The 17,272-nt window shown below is 47.3% G+C and overlaps 1 protein-coding gene across 1 annotated transcript in view; it reads left to right on the forward strand.

The window, feature by feature from the left end:
- The window catches only part of LOC125759292 (putative phospholipase B-like 2), a 125,728-nt gene extending 109,999 nt beyond the window's left edge, over positions 1-15,729 (forward strand). Inside the window, exons 9-12 of the mRNA XM_049417718.1 lie at positions 2,546-2,617; positions 5,296-5,448; positions 12,673-12,832; positions 15,430-15,729. Of these exons, the coding sequence (XP_049273675.1) occupies positions 2,546-2,617; positions 5,296-5,448; positions 12,673-12,832; positions 15,430-15,729 (685 nt within the window). The remainder of the gene's footprint in view (positions 1-2,545; positions 2,618-5,295; positions 5,449-12,672; positions 12,833-15,429) is intronic.
- The last annotated feature ends 1,543 nt before the right edge of the window (positions 15,730-17,272 follow it).

Raw genomic sequence — 17,272 nt, forward strand, 5'->3', positions numbered from 1 at the left:
ATTATAAGTTATTTTTTTTTTTGCTTGTTAGAGTGTCCCGGCACAGTGACATTGACAAATAAATTTGAGGGCCATCAAGGCATAGTAATTTTTCTTATTTTTTCTCCTTTCCACCAAAAAGTCGATATTAACATGGTGAATAATTGAGCGAGGTGTGTTCGTGTGTGTGTGCTCCAATTTTTGTTAGCGATCCTGCGACGGTGTTATTATCTCACCGAAGTTCCGAAACACCACGGTGGTACTGCCTAAACTTTGCTCGAAGCAAGTGCTAATGATTTGCGCCGCAATCATAGCTTCTGCACCTACGTTTAATAATCGCGACAAATTTTAACTTTGTCTGCCATGTAGGTCAAAAACGTGCCCAGTGATGAAAAAGTGTGATTCTGAAGCGGATTGTTAAAGCGTAAATGCTCTGGTGCCTGTGTCATTGGTTCATATACGCATAGATATAGATGCGCCTAAATATATATATCCCCGCACACTGGTACATAAGCGACCACAAAATGTGATGCTTCGAGTGGCTGCTTCTCCAAAAAGCGCGAAAGCAGCTTTGTTCCGTAGGCACTTTGGCTAAGGTAAACTATATGACACACACAGGCGACATTTATACGTTTTACGTCTCAGAGCTCACTGCTAAGAGTGCAACATTTTACGCAGGCAGTATGAGCGCCTGATGAGTAGCAGAAATACCTCAATCACATTTATTACTAAAATAACGCGATAAAGCGACACCCAAGCGATGTCAAATTGCATGGCTATTTGCTCTCTTAAGAGAGTGAATTTGGTTTTATCGCATATGTACTGCTATTTTCAGAATGCTTGTGACACTGGGAGAACCTTCTCTTGAAGGCTGAGTTCAACCACAACCCACAGCGTTGTACGTGCAATCTGCTTTCCCTAGGAGCGCATTTACTGTTAAAGCCTTGATTGAAACACATTATACAGCGCGACATCGCAGGGGGGAAAGTCATGGAGGACTTTAAGCACAATGAGAGCTTCTCTACCTCACCATTGTTCTGGTAATTGATAAGAAACCAACAGGCAGTATTTGTGCAGTTTCCTACACGTGCGCACGTGCCACTTTGGATGTCTTGCGCCGTCTCAACAACGCCAGCCACCTGCATTATCAAAGATTTGGTCCATCGGGAACCGTAAAAGTAATCCTCGTTGCAGGCGAAATTGGTGCTTAACAATTGGTTCACGTGTCATAAATATTTCTGTACTAGGACATTGTTTACTACGTAAAATAAGTTGTCATTCCCAGTTCGCGCGCTTTTGCTCCTGTCGATAGCTTACTCTTTACTCCATGTCAGAAGTTCCCTTCAGCACTGTCAAGGCTGGAGCCCCCCCCCCCCCCCCCAGTCAATAGGAAGGGCGATTAGCTCCTCTACATGTATTCATCCGCGTCGCGTCGTCTGCTCAGCGTCTCCCCGGCGTCTGCGCGCACGCGCAGGGCGAGTAAAGCGAACAGACTGCGTCGCCGAAAAAAAAAAATGGCTGTACTCATCGCAGCTGATGCCCTCCGCTTTGAATGTATCAAGTCATCATCGCGCGCTGTGTCACCCGTAAGGTACAAAATGACGTTTGTATTTGATTTAGAATTATGTGCTGACGCTTCGGCAGCAATGCATTCGTGACTATATTGCGGTAATTGCTGGAACCATTATCACATTCTGGGCGTGTTAGGCTTAGCAGGTGTGGCTAAACAAACAGCTGGTCTGGCAAATAACGACAAAATGTACCTGATGTTTTGTCCTCAAGTAAGACAGCACAAAGCTATGGCTCATTTCACCATTTATTTGTTGCTGTCAGAGAATTGGGCGAATGGCAAGCGCAAGTTCGGATCGAAGCGGGCGGTCGCGTCTGCATGGGCGCTGCAATGTTGATTTGTAAGCACACCTACCAGCGGTTAGTGACACAGCAATTAAAGGCACACTGCATAAATGCGAAGAAGAATAAACATATCATGCATTGATGTGACGTAACACGTGCCAAACAAGCGCAAATGTCGCAACCTAGCGAATTGTAGGGTAATTATATCGGGAACTATGTTTCGCTGCGCAAGCGTGTGGCTTGCTTACACCCCGTAGCCTTGGTAGCGCTAAACAGTAGTGGTGAGATGGAGTATAGACTAAGAGCAAAGATGTGGGGGTGGGGGGCGTTGTCGTTATTAGTGATAAGTTTAATGAAGTCAAAACCGAGAGTGACACCATGATACAGTAATATATGTATCGCTTTACATGAAGCAACCAGATTCTGCTTTATTTCGTAACGCTAGGCAATTTATTGCGGTCGGTGACATCAGCGTGCTCAAAGTATAGTTATTTATGATACTGACTGCAGTAATTAATGAAGCGGTGTCATCTTTATTTTCCTGAATTTCCTTCTCCTTTATCCCCCTAACGAGTAGTGCAAGATAAATTGCGCGATTCTTACTTACATCATCTCAAATCTACTTGGAATTTCATTGCCTTCAGTATATCAGTAAAAGAGAACATGAGAGCCCTCAAGCTTACATACTCAACGCTCTATACATCTCCTGCAGGAAGATGACGCGATACGAAGACGTCAGTAGAGACCTTCGTGACAACAAGTACTGGGCAAGCTACAATATTGCGTAAGTGGCCTTCTATTCCGTTTGAAGGTAACTTTGGTTAAAATATAAGGTACATAAGGGCGTGCATCGGGGAAAAAATGTCTTAATCTGCAAAGCTGCTGTGTGGAAAAAGACTGCCCCTTTTTTGTGAAGCATACCTAAACAGTATATGCTGCCCTTGTCGAGTTTAGTTTTACGGTCATGCTTAGCAAGCATGACCGACATGCAGTAATATTCCCAACTTCGGAAATGTAAATAGTCCTTTAAGTGGCGCTAACACTACGTTTTTTCAAACTCGCGAACTTATATAGGTTGTCCCAGAAAAAGTTTTGCCAATGTTTTATTTTCCGTTAAATTTTATTAGTCAATTTGCTAATGTACACAATATTGTCGGTGAAAGTGGACATATGACCGAACACCGCATACGCTCAGTAACTGTACATTGCTTCTGGTTTTGATGGTCTTTTCTTTAGGCTCAGCTAGACTTATTTGGGGCAACCTTTACGCGCCACGCAGTCGTTTGCATAGTTGCTTTTGCAAATAAATGAATTTTGTATTTAGCGTGCTGACCATATTCTAGGCCGTAAGCCAATCAGCTTTGCAAGAAAAATTTGACACAAACCTGTCGCATTTGCTAATGATGAACTAAATTTCACATTTTTTTCCTAAAGTACGTTGCAGGCCCCATATGGTAACTGGGTGAGGGAGTTTCGCGGTATTGTTTGCAGGATTTCGGATCCTTAGTCGGTATCAGCCACAGTTTAAGATAGGCCCTAGGTTTTGAAAGAGCTTCGACCCCTTCTTCAGGGACTCACTGCAGAGGTTGAAGAAACGGCCTTAGTTTTGCTACTTTAATTTTGTTTCCTCCTCGCAATGCGTCGCGAAGTCTGTGGGCTTACCAAAGATCCTCTGGCGTGACTAAGGGCGTTTTTAATGTCGACTAGAGGAAAAGCCTCCTTCCTGGGATTGCAATGGTGTCAAACACAGAGGCCATAGATGCAAGGCTATCGTTCACAGTGTTATACTCGGGCTGCCGCACCACCTACGTGGGTGAAAGAAAGAACTTTTATTACAGAATCTACCAGCACAAAAACGACGTGAGGAACTTAAAAGCTCAGCGCATGCGGCTTTCTAGCTTAGGACTAGGAGAAGAATGGACACAACATCAATTTAGACGGCGCCTCTGGGATAGACACCGAGGCCAACCAGGGGAGGCTTCTCCTCAAGCCATAGCACATTCAAAACACCGTTGCTAACATTGACCATTCTTTGGGGTAGTTGCCCACTGTGTACCCTCACGGCTACACGACACCATGGAAAGCAGGAACCAAAGTGCCAAGAAAATATCGAAGCTGCTTCACCGACCTGTGCAGTAATCTCCCGACGAAAGAACTGAACGGGAACCAGAATGTCGGGGCCGTCATAAACCATGGCTGATACCACTTCAAGATGGAAAATACTTTTGTCGATCTAGACAGTCTGTGTTGAACATGTTTATGTTATTGTCCTCAGTATATAAAGAATATAGCATCATCACAAGGAAGCGTGTTGTGTACTGTTATAATATTCCTTCGGAAAGCAAATAATATATGAGCGATGTCGCCAAGTAGAAAAAAAATTAAAGTAAGCACCCAATCACGAATACCACAGACAAAATATAAAGAATTCGGCAGATCCCACGCCTTGTGGGAATCGGTTTCATACGAAGCAATTAGCGAGTACTTCCGTGCTGCGTGTTTTGGCTTTGATTGAGCCAAGTGTTACGAGGTGGATCAACGTGTTTTTGTAAGTGGAGTATTTGTGTGCACATTGTAGGCTTACCAGGCACGTTGACAACACTGGCGCTTAAAGGTTAACTTATGGTCTGACGCAACGTCAGCACTCCCGTTAGAGCACATACGTCAGTATTCACTGAGGTTCACGTCAGTATTTACAAAGGTACGTCAGTATTCGCAACGGTTCACTAAGAAATGCTTCGCATTTAAAAGGTAAAGCGGGCGAACGATGGGGGCTTACTATTAAATGCAGTGTGCGTAGGTAGGTGCTTATAATTTGTTTATGCTCGCCTACAATGTCATCCCAGTCCTACACGTGGACGGCACGTGGAAGCATTTGTCGAGATGGAATAAAAGCGTCTGTTCTGCCCGACATGCCCGAGCTCATTTAAAACAAAGTAAGGAGCACTACCAACTGTTTGACAAGGTGCAAACTGAACACATCATTAAAACAGACCTAATTAACTTACCATACGAATGAACGGTAACGGCTATGACAACGCAGTGAAACTAATCGCGAAATTTGTTTAGCACTGAAAGCTAAGTGAACGTGTGCTCGTTCGTTTCTTAGAACAGAGTGAAAGGACTAAACGAGACGATCACTGTCTTGACCAAAACCACAGAAACATTTTTCATATTAGTGTATATCAAAAGTAGAGCTATAAGAAGAAAGTCGTGAAATTTAGTTCAGTTCTAATAAAGACAGGTGGATTTTTTCTTCGATTTTTATTCATTGTTATTTTCATTGTAGTGCAATAAGTTTACGAATGGAATCTTTACAAATGGGCTTGAAAGCGATAACAGAAATTAGAGAAAATGCATTCTATCAGCTTTAAAAGGGCATTTTTACATAAACGCAATATGAAAAGAAGCCCCACAGCAAGTTGAGATCGATGTGTCAGTGACAAGGAATATTTTTTCCAGCTATTTCAGTGATATCTTCAACATCAGCGAACAGCTGCCAAAAGTGCGGAGATACGGTGATTACTATACGTTCGAGAATGCTCCACGTGCCAAGATCTTCAGGCGCGACCATGCGAAGGTCACGGACATGAGCTCCATGATAAAGCTGATGAGGTAGGTGTTCAGACCCGTATAATTATGCACATTACGATGTTCACTCCAAGTCTGTCAGCAGCATAGCACCATGCAGTAGCCATGCGCTAAGAACTGCTGGCTGGATTAGAATGGATATCAGCAGCAGCTGAAATTACCGCTAAAGCTTCGTTACTTTTACCAAATGACCAATTACATCAGATAGTGGGTACTGTTAGCTCATGAAATGTCATTTAAAAGCGCTCACGTACTAAGTTCGCATATTCCCCTTGAACTTCGCGGCACAACATCGTTTTAATGGAATGAACAAGTCAGGAAGGCGAGTTGGAAGCTATACACCTAATGGAGTGTGCAGGATGACTTGGCAATTGAGCTTAGGGTATTAGCTCAGTCATTATAAATACAGTCAGCTGCATTGAATTGGTTTGAATTGGTCGTCTAGTCAAGGTGTTGTGCCTGGGCATCTGCTTTCGGGCAACCAGGAGAGGAATCAGCACCTGGACTTCGGTCAACACCTGCGTGTTGCTCATGCCGGCGCAAATCCCAGTCGGAGGAAGGTCAACACCTGCGTGTTGCTCATGCCGGCGCATCCCAGTTCGGAGGAAGGTCAACACCTGCGGCCGGCGGACGCTCAACAGGTTAGAAGACCGTCAACACCTGCGGCCGGCGGGCGGTCAAGAGACTAGAAGACCGTCAACACCTGCGTGCGGCTTCTGGCAGCTCGTCGCAATTGATACTCCTGGCAGCGCGCCGCAATTTAGAGAACTTGAATAGGAGCCAACACCTGCGTGCGGCTTCTGGCAGCTCGTCGCAATTGATACTCCTGGCAGCGCGCCGCAATTGGAGAACTTGGATAGGAGCCCAACACCTGCGACCGGCGGACAGTCAGCAGGACAATGGACGGCTAGACGATTTAAGGCCGTGCCGGTCCATGGAACGAGGAGAGATCGGAGATCGGAGAAGGAGAACGACTCGAACGGAGTCGAACCAGCCGACGTGGTCGGGCTGGCAGTCATGTTGCCTGGTAGCAAAAATATGTAAATAGTTGTACATAAAATCTTTTCCTTCTTCACCTTGCCATTACTGACTACTCCGAGCCCGATAGCGATGGGCCACGCAACCTCATTCATAACAGTGGTGGCAGCGGTGGGATGCAACGACCTCGGATCCTACGCCGCGCACCCGAGGGGCCCTACCTGCCCTACCCCAGTCGTAAACAGGGATGGCAGCTCGGTGGGATCGGCCAGCGTCAGCTACCCTGGTGTGGTGAGTGCCTGAAGTTTACCTCTTATTGCCAGACCTAGCTAGCCTAAGTCATTGTTAGCAGGTTTTGTGTAGACTTGTAACTTTGTTTGGTCAGCCAAGAATTGGATGGTCTGACCGCTTAGTTTAAGTCGAGGGTAAACGAGGCGGAGTGAAGTGTCAGTATGGACAAGTTCAGTGTGCAGGACCTCCTTGAAATTTGCAAGGAGTTGGGCATTTCGGTCGGCTCTGCTAAACGGAAACGGCAGATCCTTCCGATTATGGAGGCAGAGAAGGTAACTGTCGAGGAGGCCCAGGAAGCTCATGAGGATATTCGAGCTAGAAAAGAGGAAATAGATCAAGAGAACAGAGAGAAACAGATAAAAGAAAGAGAGAAGAAAGCTGCCGAGAGGCAACATGAGTTGAACCTAAGAGAGCTGGAACTTCGTATATCCGCCGCAAGACAGGTTCCCATAGTAAGGGAGTCCGTAAGGATGGAAGACCTTTTGCAGCCGTTCAAAGCTGGCGAGGACATCGCACTTTTTCTTGTTAATTTTGAGCGAACCTGCGAGAAGGCCGGATTTCCCCTCGAAAGTTGGCCGCAAGAGTTGCTAACTCTTCTTCCGTGCGAGGTCGCCGATGTAATAGCTAGACTCAATAGGAAGGACGCTGTATCGTATGACAAGGTCAAAGAGGCGCTGTTGCGCAAATGTCGCTTGTCAGCAAAAGGATTCCAACAGCGTTTGAGTCATACGCGCAAAGCTAGGACATCGGAGGAGGGCACGCATGGGGGAAGAGGAAAGATGGCCAACAGGCACGCAGAGTGCCTCGGACGTGGGAAAGGCTCAGTTTTAGCCTTAGTGTCAGACGGCCTGCAGGAAGTAACTGAGGTTAAGGATACGTTGTTCAGCCAGTGGGGTAATGTAGGTTCGGCCGAATGCAAAGGCCCAAGAGAGAGGTCTTTGCAGGGCAGTGATAAAGCCCCAGTAATGGAAGAGGTTCCTCAGAGCAAGCTGACTAGCTTAGAGAGCGTCGCGGCTGTCGTTCAGTCACAGGATATAACTGACGAAGACCGCGAGGGTAGCTCAGTTCAGCCGTTTGGAGCTTTGACTCCACAGAGTTCCGTACATGCGAGTACGAGGGACGAGGCGTCTAGTATTGTGAGCCGCTCCGAGGCGCAAAAGGATGAGGCGCGCCACAGAGACCAAGAGGTCGGGAAGCGTCGCGAGGCACAGGAGGCTGAGACCCGTCGCGAGGCGCTTCAGGAAGCAGAGGCGCGTCACAAGGCCCTAGAAGAGGAGGCGCATCAGAGAGAACGAGAGGCTGAGGCGCTTCGTTGGGCGAGAGCGGACGAGGCGCTTCGAAAAGCGAAAGAGGCGCGAGAACAAGAGGCACTTCACATGGCGCGAGAAGCTGAGGCGCGTGAGGACGAAGCGCGTCGAAAAGTGCAGGATGAGGCGCGCCGCGGAGACCAAGAGGTCGAGATAAGTCGCGTCGCGCAGTACGCAGAGGACGCCTTCGGAGGCCTGAGAAAAGGGGCTATCCAGGATAGTGATAGATCACCCGAAGCTAGAGAGACATCTCGGGGCGAGCTAACTGAGTTAGAGAGTGTCGAGACTGTCGCTATGTCAGAAGTAAGGACACCTAGCGACGACACCGAGGATAGGCTAGTTGAGCCGCCTGAGATTCTGGCGATGAATATCGAAGGCAGCGTACTTGCGCGCGCGTGCGTCGAAGCTGCCAGCATTCCGAGCCGTTCAGTGAGGAAAAGGCGCCGGCGAAAGAAAAAGGGGAACGAAAGAGAGACCAGTAGCGGTAAGCGTGCTAAAGCGCTGGCAGAACGCGACGACCGCATCTCTCGAGACGCCAAGTTGAAGGCTTGGCCTGAAATCCCAAGAAGGCGTGCTAGGAAACGTCCCAAGTTGAGAGTCCCGCGGGGATCTAGATTGTGCGCTAAGCGCATCGCGAGGAAGCGAATGTCGATGAGATTCAGGCGCCGAGGTTTCCGTCTGTTCTCATCTTTTTCACTGCCGCGTAGAGGCAGGAGCGCAACGAGGTGTCGCGCACATAGGTATCGTGACCAGGGCCCCAGAGTATGCACAAAGAGTCGTGCAAAAAGAAAGCGTCCGCAAGACAGACATGCGGCAAAGGTCGCGACGCGGTTGAGAAAGAAGTTCAAAAGTCGGCGCGAAATTGCAAGACAAGCGCGATTGCCGTCAGGGACAGGTTTCTACCGCATGTGCCCGTACCGCCGAAAGAAAAGAAAAGAGAAGCGCATGATTCGCGGAAAGGGTCAGTGGGTAAGAGAACTCCCCGTTGTTCCGTTCGAGGAACGTTGAAACAGGTGCGACACCGCGAGGCCGGTGACCTTTGCGAAGTGGCAGGAGGCGCCAAAGAAAAGTCCGCTACAGGGAAAGTAGTGAGGCTCGAAGAGGGGGTGATCAACTTTCATGCGTATCGTACACCCCGCTTGACGAGAAAAGCCTTCTGGGCGCGACCGCCACGAGTGCGCCTGAAAAGTTGTTGAGGACAGCTGTTAGCTTTCCTGGAATATCGACTCCGGATTTGTTGGAAGGAATTTTGACTGTTGATTTTAGTTAGTAATTAGTATTCCTTGTTATTTCCGCGAGTGTTGATAGCTTAGTTAACTGTTATTTAACCTTGTTTTCTTTAGCGCTCTGTGGTTTTGTTTGTTAGCCGATATGCGTTGTGTAGTTAGCTATCGGAAGGTTAGTGACACGTATCAGAGCGAGTCAAGGGCTTTAAGAGATGAGCGCCTTGAATAGGGTTACGTCAGCTGACTACGAAAAGAGTTTGTGGCGTTTCCGTTGCGTGTCAGGCGTGAACGCAAGGAAACATAGGGCGGTTTTCGGGTGGCGTGCGCTGAGTCAGCGTTGGCGTTTGAGGCCTGCTGTTTCCGTCACTTAGCGGGAGCCCGCAAGCGGTTGGCGTATGACACGTGCGCAGTTACACGAAAGGCCGGCGCAGGGCTTTGTGTGCGCCGTTCGGGAGCTCCCTAGCAAGTCAAGGTGTCCCACGAGTTGTTAGCGGAACCTTAGGCGTTAAGCTGAGAGCTTGCGAGAAGGATAGGCAAGGCTAGGCTTTGTGCGAGTTTTGGTAGAGCCACGCAAAAATTTATTTTTGTTTGTTTTTTGTTCTTTTGGCGTGCGTTCTGTGTAGGAGCGAATGAGGAAAGGTTATAGCGAGTCGCTCGGTTGTTTGTAAAAATTGTGACCGCAAGGGAGAGCTAGGTTAGTCGTACATCCGCGGAGTAGAAGCTCGCAGTGGCACTAGTACGTGCAATTACGGATGTCGTTCGCGAATTCAGTTCCTGATGTGGGTGCAGCGTGCCAGAGTGCTCACGGGAACATGTCTAGCTTTAGTGGCGCAATATTAAGAATAACATGCGGAAGCAGTAACCCGCATGGGAGTGAGTGGCGTAAAATAATACACGTTAGCCGTGAGTAAAGATTTGTACGACCGCTAATTGTGAAAGAGTGGTGTTTGTCGAGCGTAACCGAATGTTACTTGTTTGTGTTTACTGTAGAGGCAGTAATTTTGACCTATGTAGTGTCTATATTTTGGAGGTTAATCTTCTAGAGTTGTAGCTGAAAAATGTTTCAACAGAGCTAGCTGTAGGTTGAGTTTTCTTTTGTTTTGTACTAGTTAGCAGGAGTATTTAGGGCGAAAGGTAGTTCAACATTGTTTTTGTGAACGGTGTAAGCTTTATTTTCAATTTCAGTTCATAGTTAGTAGAACCATGTTGTGTTCTTATTGTGTTACGCTTACGCTGAGAGCGTTTAGTGAGAATTTAGCGAAGCCTTCGAGCTTCCGTTGGCTTCCTTGGTTGTTTACCTTCTATGCCTAAGCAGCTTTAGTACAATTACAATTCTTGTATTACCTCGGAGTTGTTTCTTTAACAACACCTGAAATTGAGGTCTGTGGTTGAACTCGTCGCCATACGATACGCACTTCTCCTCGTTTTATTTAAAGCGGGAACGTTAGTTGTCAGTAAGATTTGTTTCATTCATGTCTGGCAATTCGAGGGAGTGCGGAGGGCACTTGCAGCGTTGGGTGTAGTTTGACAATGGTTGCCTTGTCGAGTTCGTCTTATCCACAGGAGCATAGAGTCCGTGCCAGCCGAGTGTTCGTGTGGAATGTCACGAGAGCGGTGATCTTGGGAGCTTCGCCTCGAGCCGTGGATGAGCCTGGTGTCCGGCCGCATCAATTCAGCCGAGCTACGTGGAGCAGCTCGTCCTCCTGATGCATTGTTTGGCGGCGGGGGTGCTGTTGTGCCTGGGCATCTGCTTTCGGGCAACCAGGAGAGGAATCAGCACCTGGACTTCGGTCAACACCTGCGTGTTGCTCATGCCGGCGCATCCCAGTTCGGAGGAAGGTCAACACCTGCGTGTTGCTCATGCCGGCGCATCCCAGTTCGGAGGAAGGTCAACACCTGCGGCCGGCGGACGCTCAACAGGTTAGAAGACCGTCAACACCTGCGGCCGGCGGGCGGTCAAGAGACTAGAAGACCGTCAACACCTGCGTGCGGCTTCTGGCAGCTCGTCGCAATTGATACTCCTGGCAGCGCGCCGCAATTTAGAGAACTTGAATAGGAGCCAACACCTGCGTGCGGCTTCTGGCAGCTCGTCGCAATTGATACTCCTGGCAGCGCGCCGCAATTTGGAGAACTTGGATAGGAGCCCAACACCTGCGACCGGCGGACAGTCAGCAGGACAATGGACGGCTAGACGATTTAAGGCCGTGCCGGTCCATGGAACGAGGAGAGATCGGAGATCGGAGAAGGAGAACGACTCGAACGGAGTCGAACCAGCCGACGTGGTCGGGCTGGCAGTCATGTTGCCTGGTAGCAAAAATATGTAAATAGTTGTACATAAAATCTTTTCCTTCTTCACCTTGCCATTACTGACTACTCCGAGCCCGATAGCGATGGGCCACGCAACCTCATTCATAACAGTGGTGGCAGCGGTGGGATGCAACGACCTCGGATCCTACGCCGCGCACCCGAGGGGCCCTACTCCTTTCCTAACAAAGGATACCAAAAATAGCATTCCTCGCAGCACAATACTTGCCTTGGTATTACGCAAATGATCACGAAGTTTACGACTTCATCCCGGTGGTTGCGCCCGCATTCATAAGGAGACGAATGCAACAAAGCTGCTGTACAAGCACCTCTCTCCCCTCGTAGCCTCTATTGCTTGCCTAATCAGCAGACCATGAGCTGGTTACCATGATCATAATTAGGATGATAGACGGGTTGACGATTGTGTTTTTATAACATGGCTCGTACCCACACCTTCCTCTGCAGTCTTTTCTACGTAGCATTATTTTATAGTGAGCTATAGCGTGCGATTTCGGAATAACGTTTAATACGCATTTTATGCATGTAATGTCAAACTTGCAACATGACCATTGAAGTCTAAACACACTTAGGTGAAATGCTTGCCCTACAGTTAACTCTTGCCCTACAGGTAAACACCCTTAGCAGTGCTTGTCCTACAGTTCTTCATTGGTCCTATTCTCGTTTTACGACTATCATAAGTGCTGGAGTATTAAAAAATACTTCGTGCCACATACATGCTGCGCAGGTTCAAACGTTGTGTAGTGCAGTGCAGACATTTTTCAGAGCGGCCTACGATTGCGTGCTGCCTACGGACACGTCCACAGTTTCAGTACCTCATATCAGCTACCTCTCTAATATTGCTGCTCGCTGCGCGGAACGCATAATAGTTCACCGCCAATGATGGGCATGCATACAGTGTGGCTGAATAAAATTGATGTGACAGAAACAGAGCGTTGGCTTGTGGATAATAAATTTTCACCTTGATTGTAGGTTGGCATGATGTAAAATGTTCGTGCATGATGTTAAATAACTTCGAGGGAGCTTGCAGAGTCGTGCGAGCTGCACGACTCTGCAAGCTCCCTCGAAGTTATTTGCGATTTCGAGCATCTGCAGCATAACTACCGCACTCTGTCTTCTTGCAGATACAACGACTTCAAAAATGACCCTCTCTCGCACTGCAATTGCTCGCCACCGTACAACCCAACCTATGCCATTGCTCCGCGCTACGACCTTATAGACCCGCACGGGACGTACGACATACCAGAGATGTACCCGAGAGCTGTGGGAGGCATTGACGTTAAGGTAAGAGCTTCCCATATAGCCAGAACAAGTATCGTTACAATGCTGCAATAAATCGGCTTGTTATTGCAGTATAATAGCGTAAAGCGCGTGTTTTTTACGTAAATGCCTAATCACAAATTTAAGGTATTCTACTTTGTCATACGTTACGGTAAACGCCTGCGCTCGGGTCAGTAACAAACCCAGAAGCGTCAGGCCAATTATCCAGCCAAGTCAAGTAGACTATCTGCAGTTGTTCTTCAACATGTACCAACGTCCGTCGTGTACTGTATAAATGCTTCTTTGCAGACTTTGGGCTAGATGGGCATTACTGTCACGAGAAGGAAACTACGTTACGTTGAGAAGTGAAGTGAGCAGACTTCAAAGCGGAATAGTGGGGTTTTATAGTGGTGTTTTATATGTGCTTGTACGTACTGCCGTGGCATAGAAAGTTCTTGAGTGGGGTAATTTCATAGAGCCCCCTACGCGTCATGTTATAATGCCCTCAGTGTGCGCCGGCGGATATATTTTCTTCCACTAGCATGCATATCTTCAGCAAATACAACCACATTACGAAAGGACGGCAAAACTTTTATGAAGAGAACATCGCTGACTAACAATCCCACTTTGTCGAAAGAGTGAATAAAATTATATAAGATGAAAAGAAGAACAATAAAAACCTAGAAAACTCGAGGCGACAAAGGACAACCCAGACGCATGTGTCGTCCTAGTGACCATGCTCATAAACACCTCGCGATGAGAAGTGGGCACTAAGACACTCTCATTTTTCGTAACAAAATCGCTCACATGGACCACTAAGAATGAGTAAAAAATGAAACATGGAAAACGACAAGGACTCACGTTTCATTATTTATGTGTAGGTTTCGTAAGGTAAGTTGCTGTGCTTAGGCCACGGTGAAAGATAAGTCAGGAAGAGACACTCTCGCCTCCCCATGCACGCCAATCAGCGCGCGAAAGTAACAAGCGGAGGAGGTCACTGTCGCTATGGAGAAGGGCACTGTCGCTAAACCTCATGTGAGTGACGGTTACGAGCGACGCGACGAAGTGGCCTCGTCATCTGCTATGGTTGGTAAACATCGCTGTTGTCTGACTCGCACTCTGCGCTGCAGTCAGCCTGTGAGTCTGTAAAACAGCGGCCTGTACAACCTTGGCACAAACTCCTTGAGTGGCAAAATGTGCGATTTCGGGGATCAAACTGTAACACCGCGTTCCGCACAGCTGACCACATGGAATCCTGACATAAATAGCCAAGGTCGCTTTTGCGGTCTTCTGGCACTTTACAGAGAAATATGTCTGTAAACCACTGCTTACAGGAGCATCGCACCCTCTTTTCCTACCTAAACGGTGCAATTTCCGAAATCGAGCGACTGCATACATCGCAGCCAGGACTTTGTGGTATAATGGTGCAACTTATTTGCACCATATTGAATATTTGTGTGACTTTTCAACCGTACATACGATCCAGGCAAACAATAATCTGACCAACGCTATAAAGACGAACACGCCGTGCCCATGCCGATCAAGACAATAAATGAGTTCGTGCCACTCTTGGAAATTTTGTGTCACCTCTCTGTCATGTGCTAAACAGCTTCGCTGGTAATCTGCCTACACAGAGTGCAAGGGCTTCTCAATTTTTGAGGCTGTTGCCTCACGATAAGCAATAGGCTATGTCGCGGTGAATATTTGAACCATCTCTGACATTTCGCTTCCGCCTCTCACTAGGATGTTTGTTCTTTCACTCGTGAGAAACTTCAGCGCAAGGTATAAAGCAGTTCGTTTCATCACGCTGCCGATTCGAGAAGGGAGCAGAATACTTTTTATATTGCGTAAAGGTTCCTATTATAGGAATAATAATGCAAGCGAATTACTTAGCTCATTGTGAGATCCTGCCGTCATCGGAACACCATGTACAAAGGCTAGGGAGAAAAACGCAGGTAAATTCCGTAATCTTCATTAAAGAAAGTGGCTACTGTCTGGATTCGAACCTCTAGCCCAAATGTGCATTCGAGTCACTACCGCGCCGTAGCCGAGCGCTGTTTTACTTGTGGACCTGTTGCAACAATCGACAACGGTGAATGGCTGGAGGCCTACATCATACCATGAATATGGAATATCATTGCGTTTGCTCGATATCGTCATGCTCCGAGCCACACATGTAGGGGGCCTGACGTATTTTGATGCGGCCAATTCAAAGATCTCTGCGAGCGGTTTTCCGAGTAGTATTTCATATTGCGCGGCACAGTGCGGGCCTGTGTGGAGGTGATTGGCCTCTTCCTAGCGGCCGATTGACTAGATGGCGCTACAACTCGCCTTTCCCGCTCTGCAGCTGGTAGATTTTGCCTTTGGCGTTATGCACGATGCAACTCGCTTGAAGTATCACACTCAGCGGCAATTAATGCCTTCCCTTTTACACCTCATAGGAATAGCTCATATGTCCCCATAGTTTCTTTTTTAATAGAGGAAAGCTACTGGCAGGTATTGCTTTCGACTTAGTGAGCAGATGTATTGTGTTTTGTCTGTCGTTAATGTGCAAGGTTATATTGGCTTAACGGGTCGATGCGCGTCAACTACCTCCATCGTTACTTGTCCTCTGGCTACAGGTGACCAACTACACCCTCTTCGCATCACGGGAGTTCGTCGGCGTCAGTGGACCCACGTGGGAAAACCAGCCGCCGTTTCAGTGGAGCAATAGCGGTTTCGCAGACAGCCACGTCGGCCACCCCGACAAGTGGCAGTTTGAGCCAGTGATTCACAAGTGGGCAGAACCGCAAGTCAAGTGGTCCGACAAGCTCCAGAAGCCTACAAACTCCGCAGCGTCTCGGGTGTTGTGGACTGTTTACTTCGCGCAATTGTATGCCGCGTCGTCAGTATGGTTTCGACAGTTGCCCTGGTCTAGTTAGTTGAACTTCATAGTTTGCATATTGATGCGTGTCGTTGACCAGCGGATCGAGGCCTTCCCAAAACGTCTTCGAGAGTTCCAAAATTTCTAGTATGCAATTGCGGTTGTCTTTGACATTACAGCTTCACAGATAATCAATTCAGCAAAGCTTGTTAACTGGCCGTTTTATAGGCATCCGTTAGCCATTAGTCCTTCAGAGAGCTGCGAACGTGTTTCTCAATGTCATAGCCTCCATTTTAAATTATCTTCACAACAATTTCTGTAAAAATGGCTCTGACGGGACTCGATCTTCTACGATGGCTTCTGTTTCGTGACTGTTGACATGGATCAGCTCTAAAGTCAATCACTTCTTAATGGAACCAGCCCGTCCTTGTAGCGTTCACCGACTGATGTAAACGAAGAGTTTTGATATTTTCAATTCAGCTCGAGGCAATTTTACTCTGTTTGATGCTTTGAGCTTGCTGTCAATACTCTGCCTTACAGAAATACACTGGTCTGAAGAAGCTCTGCTCAAGCTGACACACGAACATGCCGTGGTTGCTACTGTGCGAACGCTAATTCATGTGCAGTAGCCCCGATATAACGACAATGAAAAACTCTGGCGAAGTATCGCGAGCGGATAGCGTGTACTCGAGTGGCGGAGAATAAAGTCGGTTATTGTGTCCTAATGCACCAACATTTCCCTTGTCTGTGCGACACAGGCACAGCAAAAATGATGAAAATCAAGGACTTGTTTATATAAGAGACCAGCTACTTGTCTCATGTGCGTGTGGACTTGCAGAGCGGCACAATCATTGTCTATAAAGACAATGCCAAAGAACTGAACAGTTGCCGAAATGCGCTGCGGAAGCTCTTGCTCGAATTTCTTTTTTTTTTGCAGAATATTTTCTAGTTTCGACGCTTACTATTTCCATGGACTAGCGTATATTGACGCCTTGTAACTTAAGCTTCTTGATGACACTTTGAATTTCAGCAGACTCACAAGCTTCACAGAATGCAAGAGAGATAGAGATAAAAGCGAAGGAAAGGCAGGGAGGTTAACCAGGTTGCACCCGGTTTGCTACCCTACACGGTGGGAGGGGGAAGGGGAGAAAAAGGAATAGAGAGAGCAAGGAGGAAAGAGAGAACAAGTAATACGCGCGCACACATCAGTGTTCACCACACACACAGAGACAGTTGCAAACCCGCTGGACAAATGTAGGTCGTGAAAGTCTACAGTTATAATCTCTGGCATTCGTTGTATTAAATATAATACGTTATGTATTTTATATGATCGCATCACAAAAACTTTAAGACATATGTTATAATGTGGGTGTGCTTGCTCTGCCATAATTCCAACTGAAGGGAATCGTGCACATCCCCGTATACATTGCGCGCAATATATTATGAGTGCATATGCAGGGTGTTGATTTAGAAAATACAGTTTTTTATAAACAGTTTGTGACAGTAAGGCTCCTGTAATTTCTACACGTGAACTGCATGGCGAGGAATGAATATTTTACCACACCTGAAATGAGATTGATGCGACTAGTCGATAAAATTCA

The sequence above is a fragment of the Rhipicephalus sanguineus genome, chromosome 1 (genome assembly GCF_013339695.2).
Source record: "Rhipicephalus sanguineus isolate Rsan-2018 chromosome 1, BIME_Rsan_1.4, whole genome shotgun sequence".
In the NCBI taxonomy this organism is placed as follows: Eukaryota; Metazoa; Arthropoda; class Arachnida; order Ixodida; family Ixodidae; genus Rhipicephalus; species Rhipicephalus sanguineus.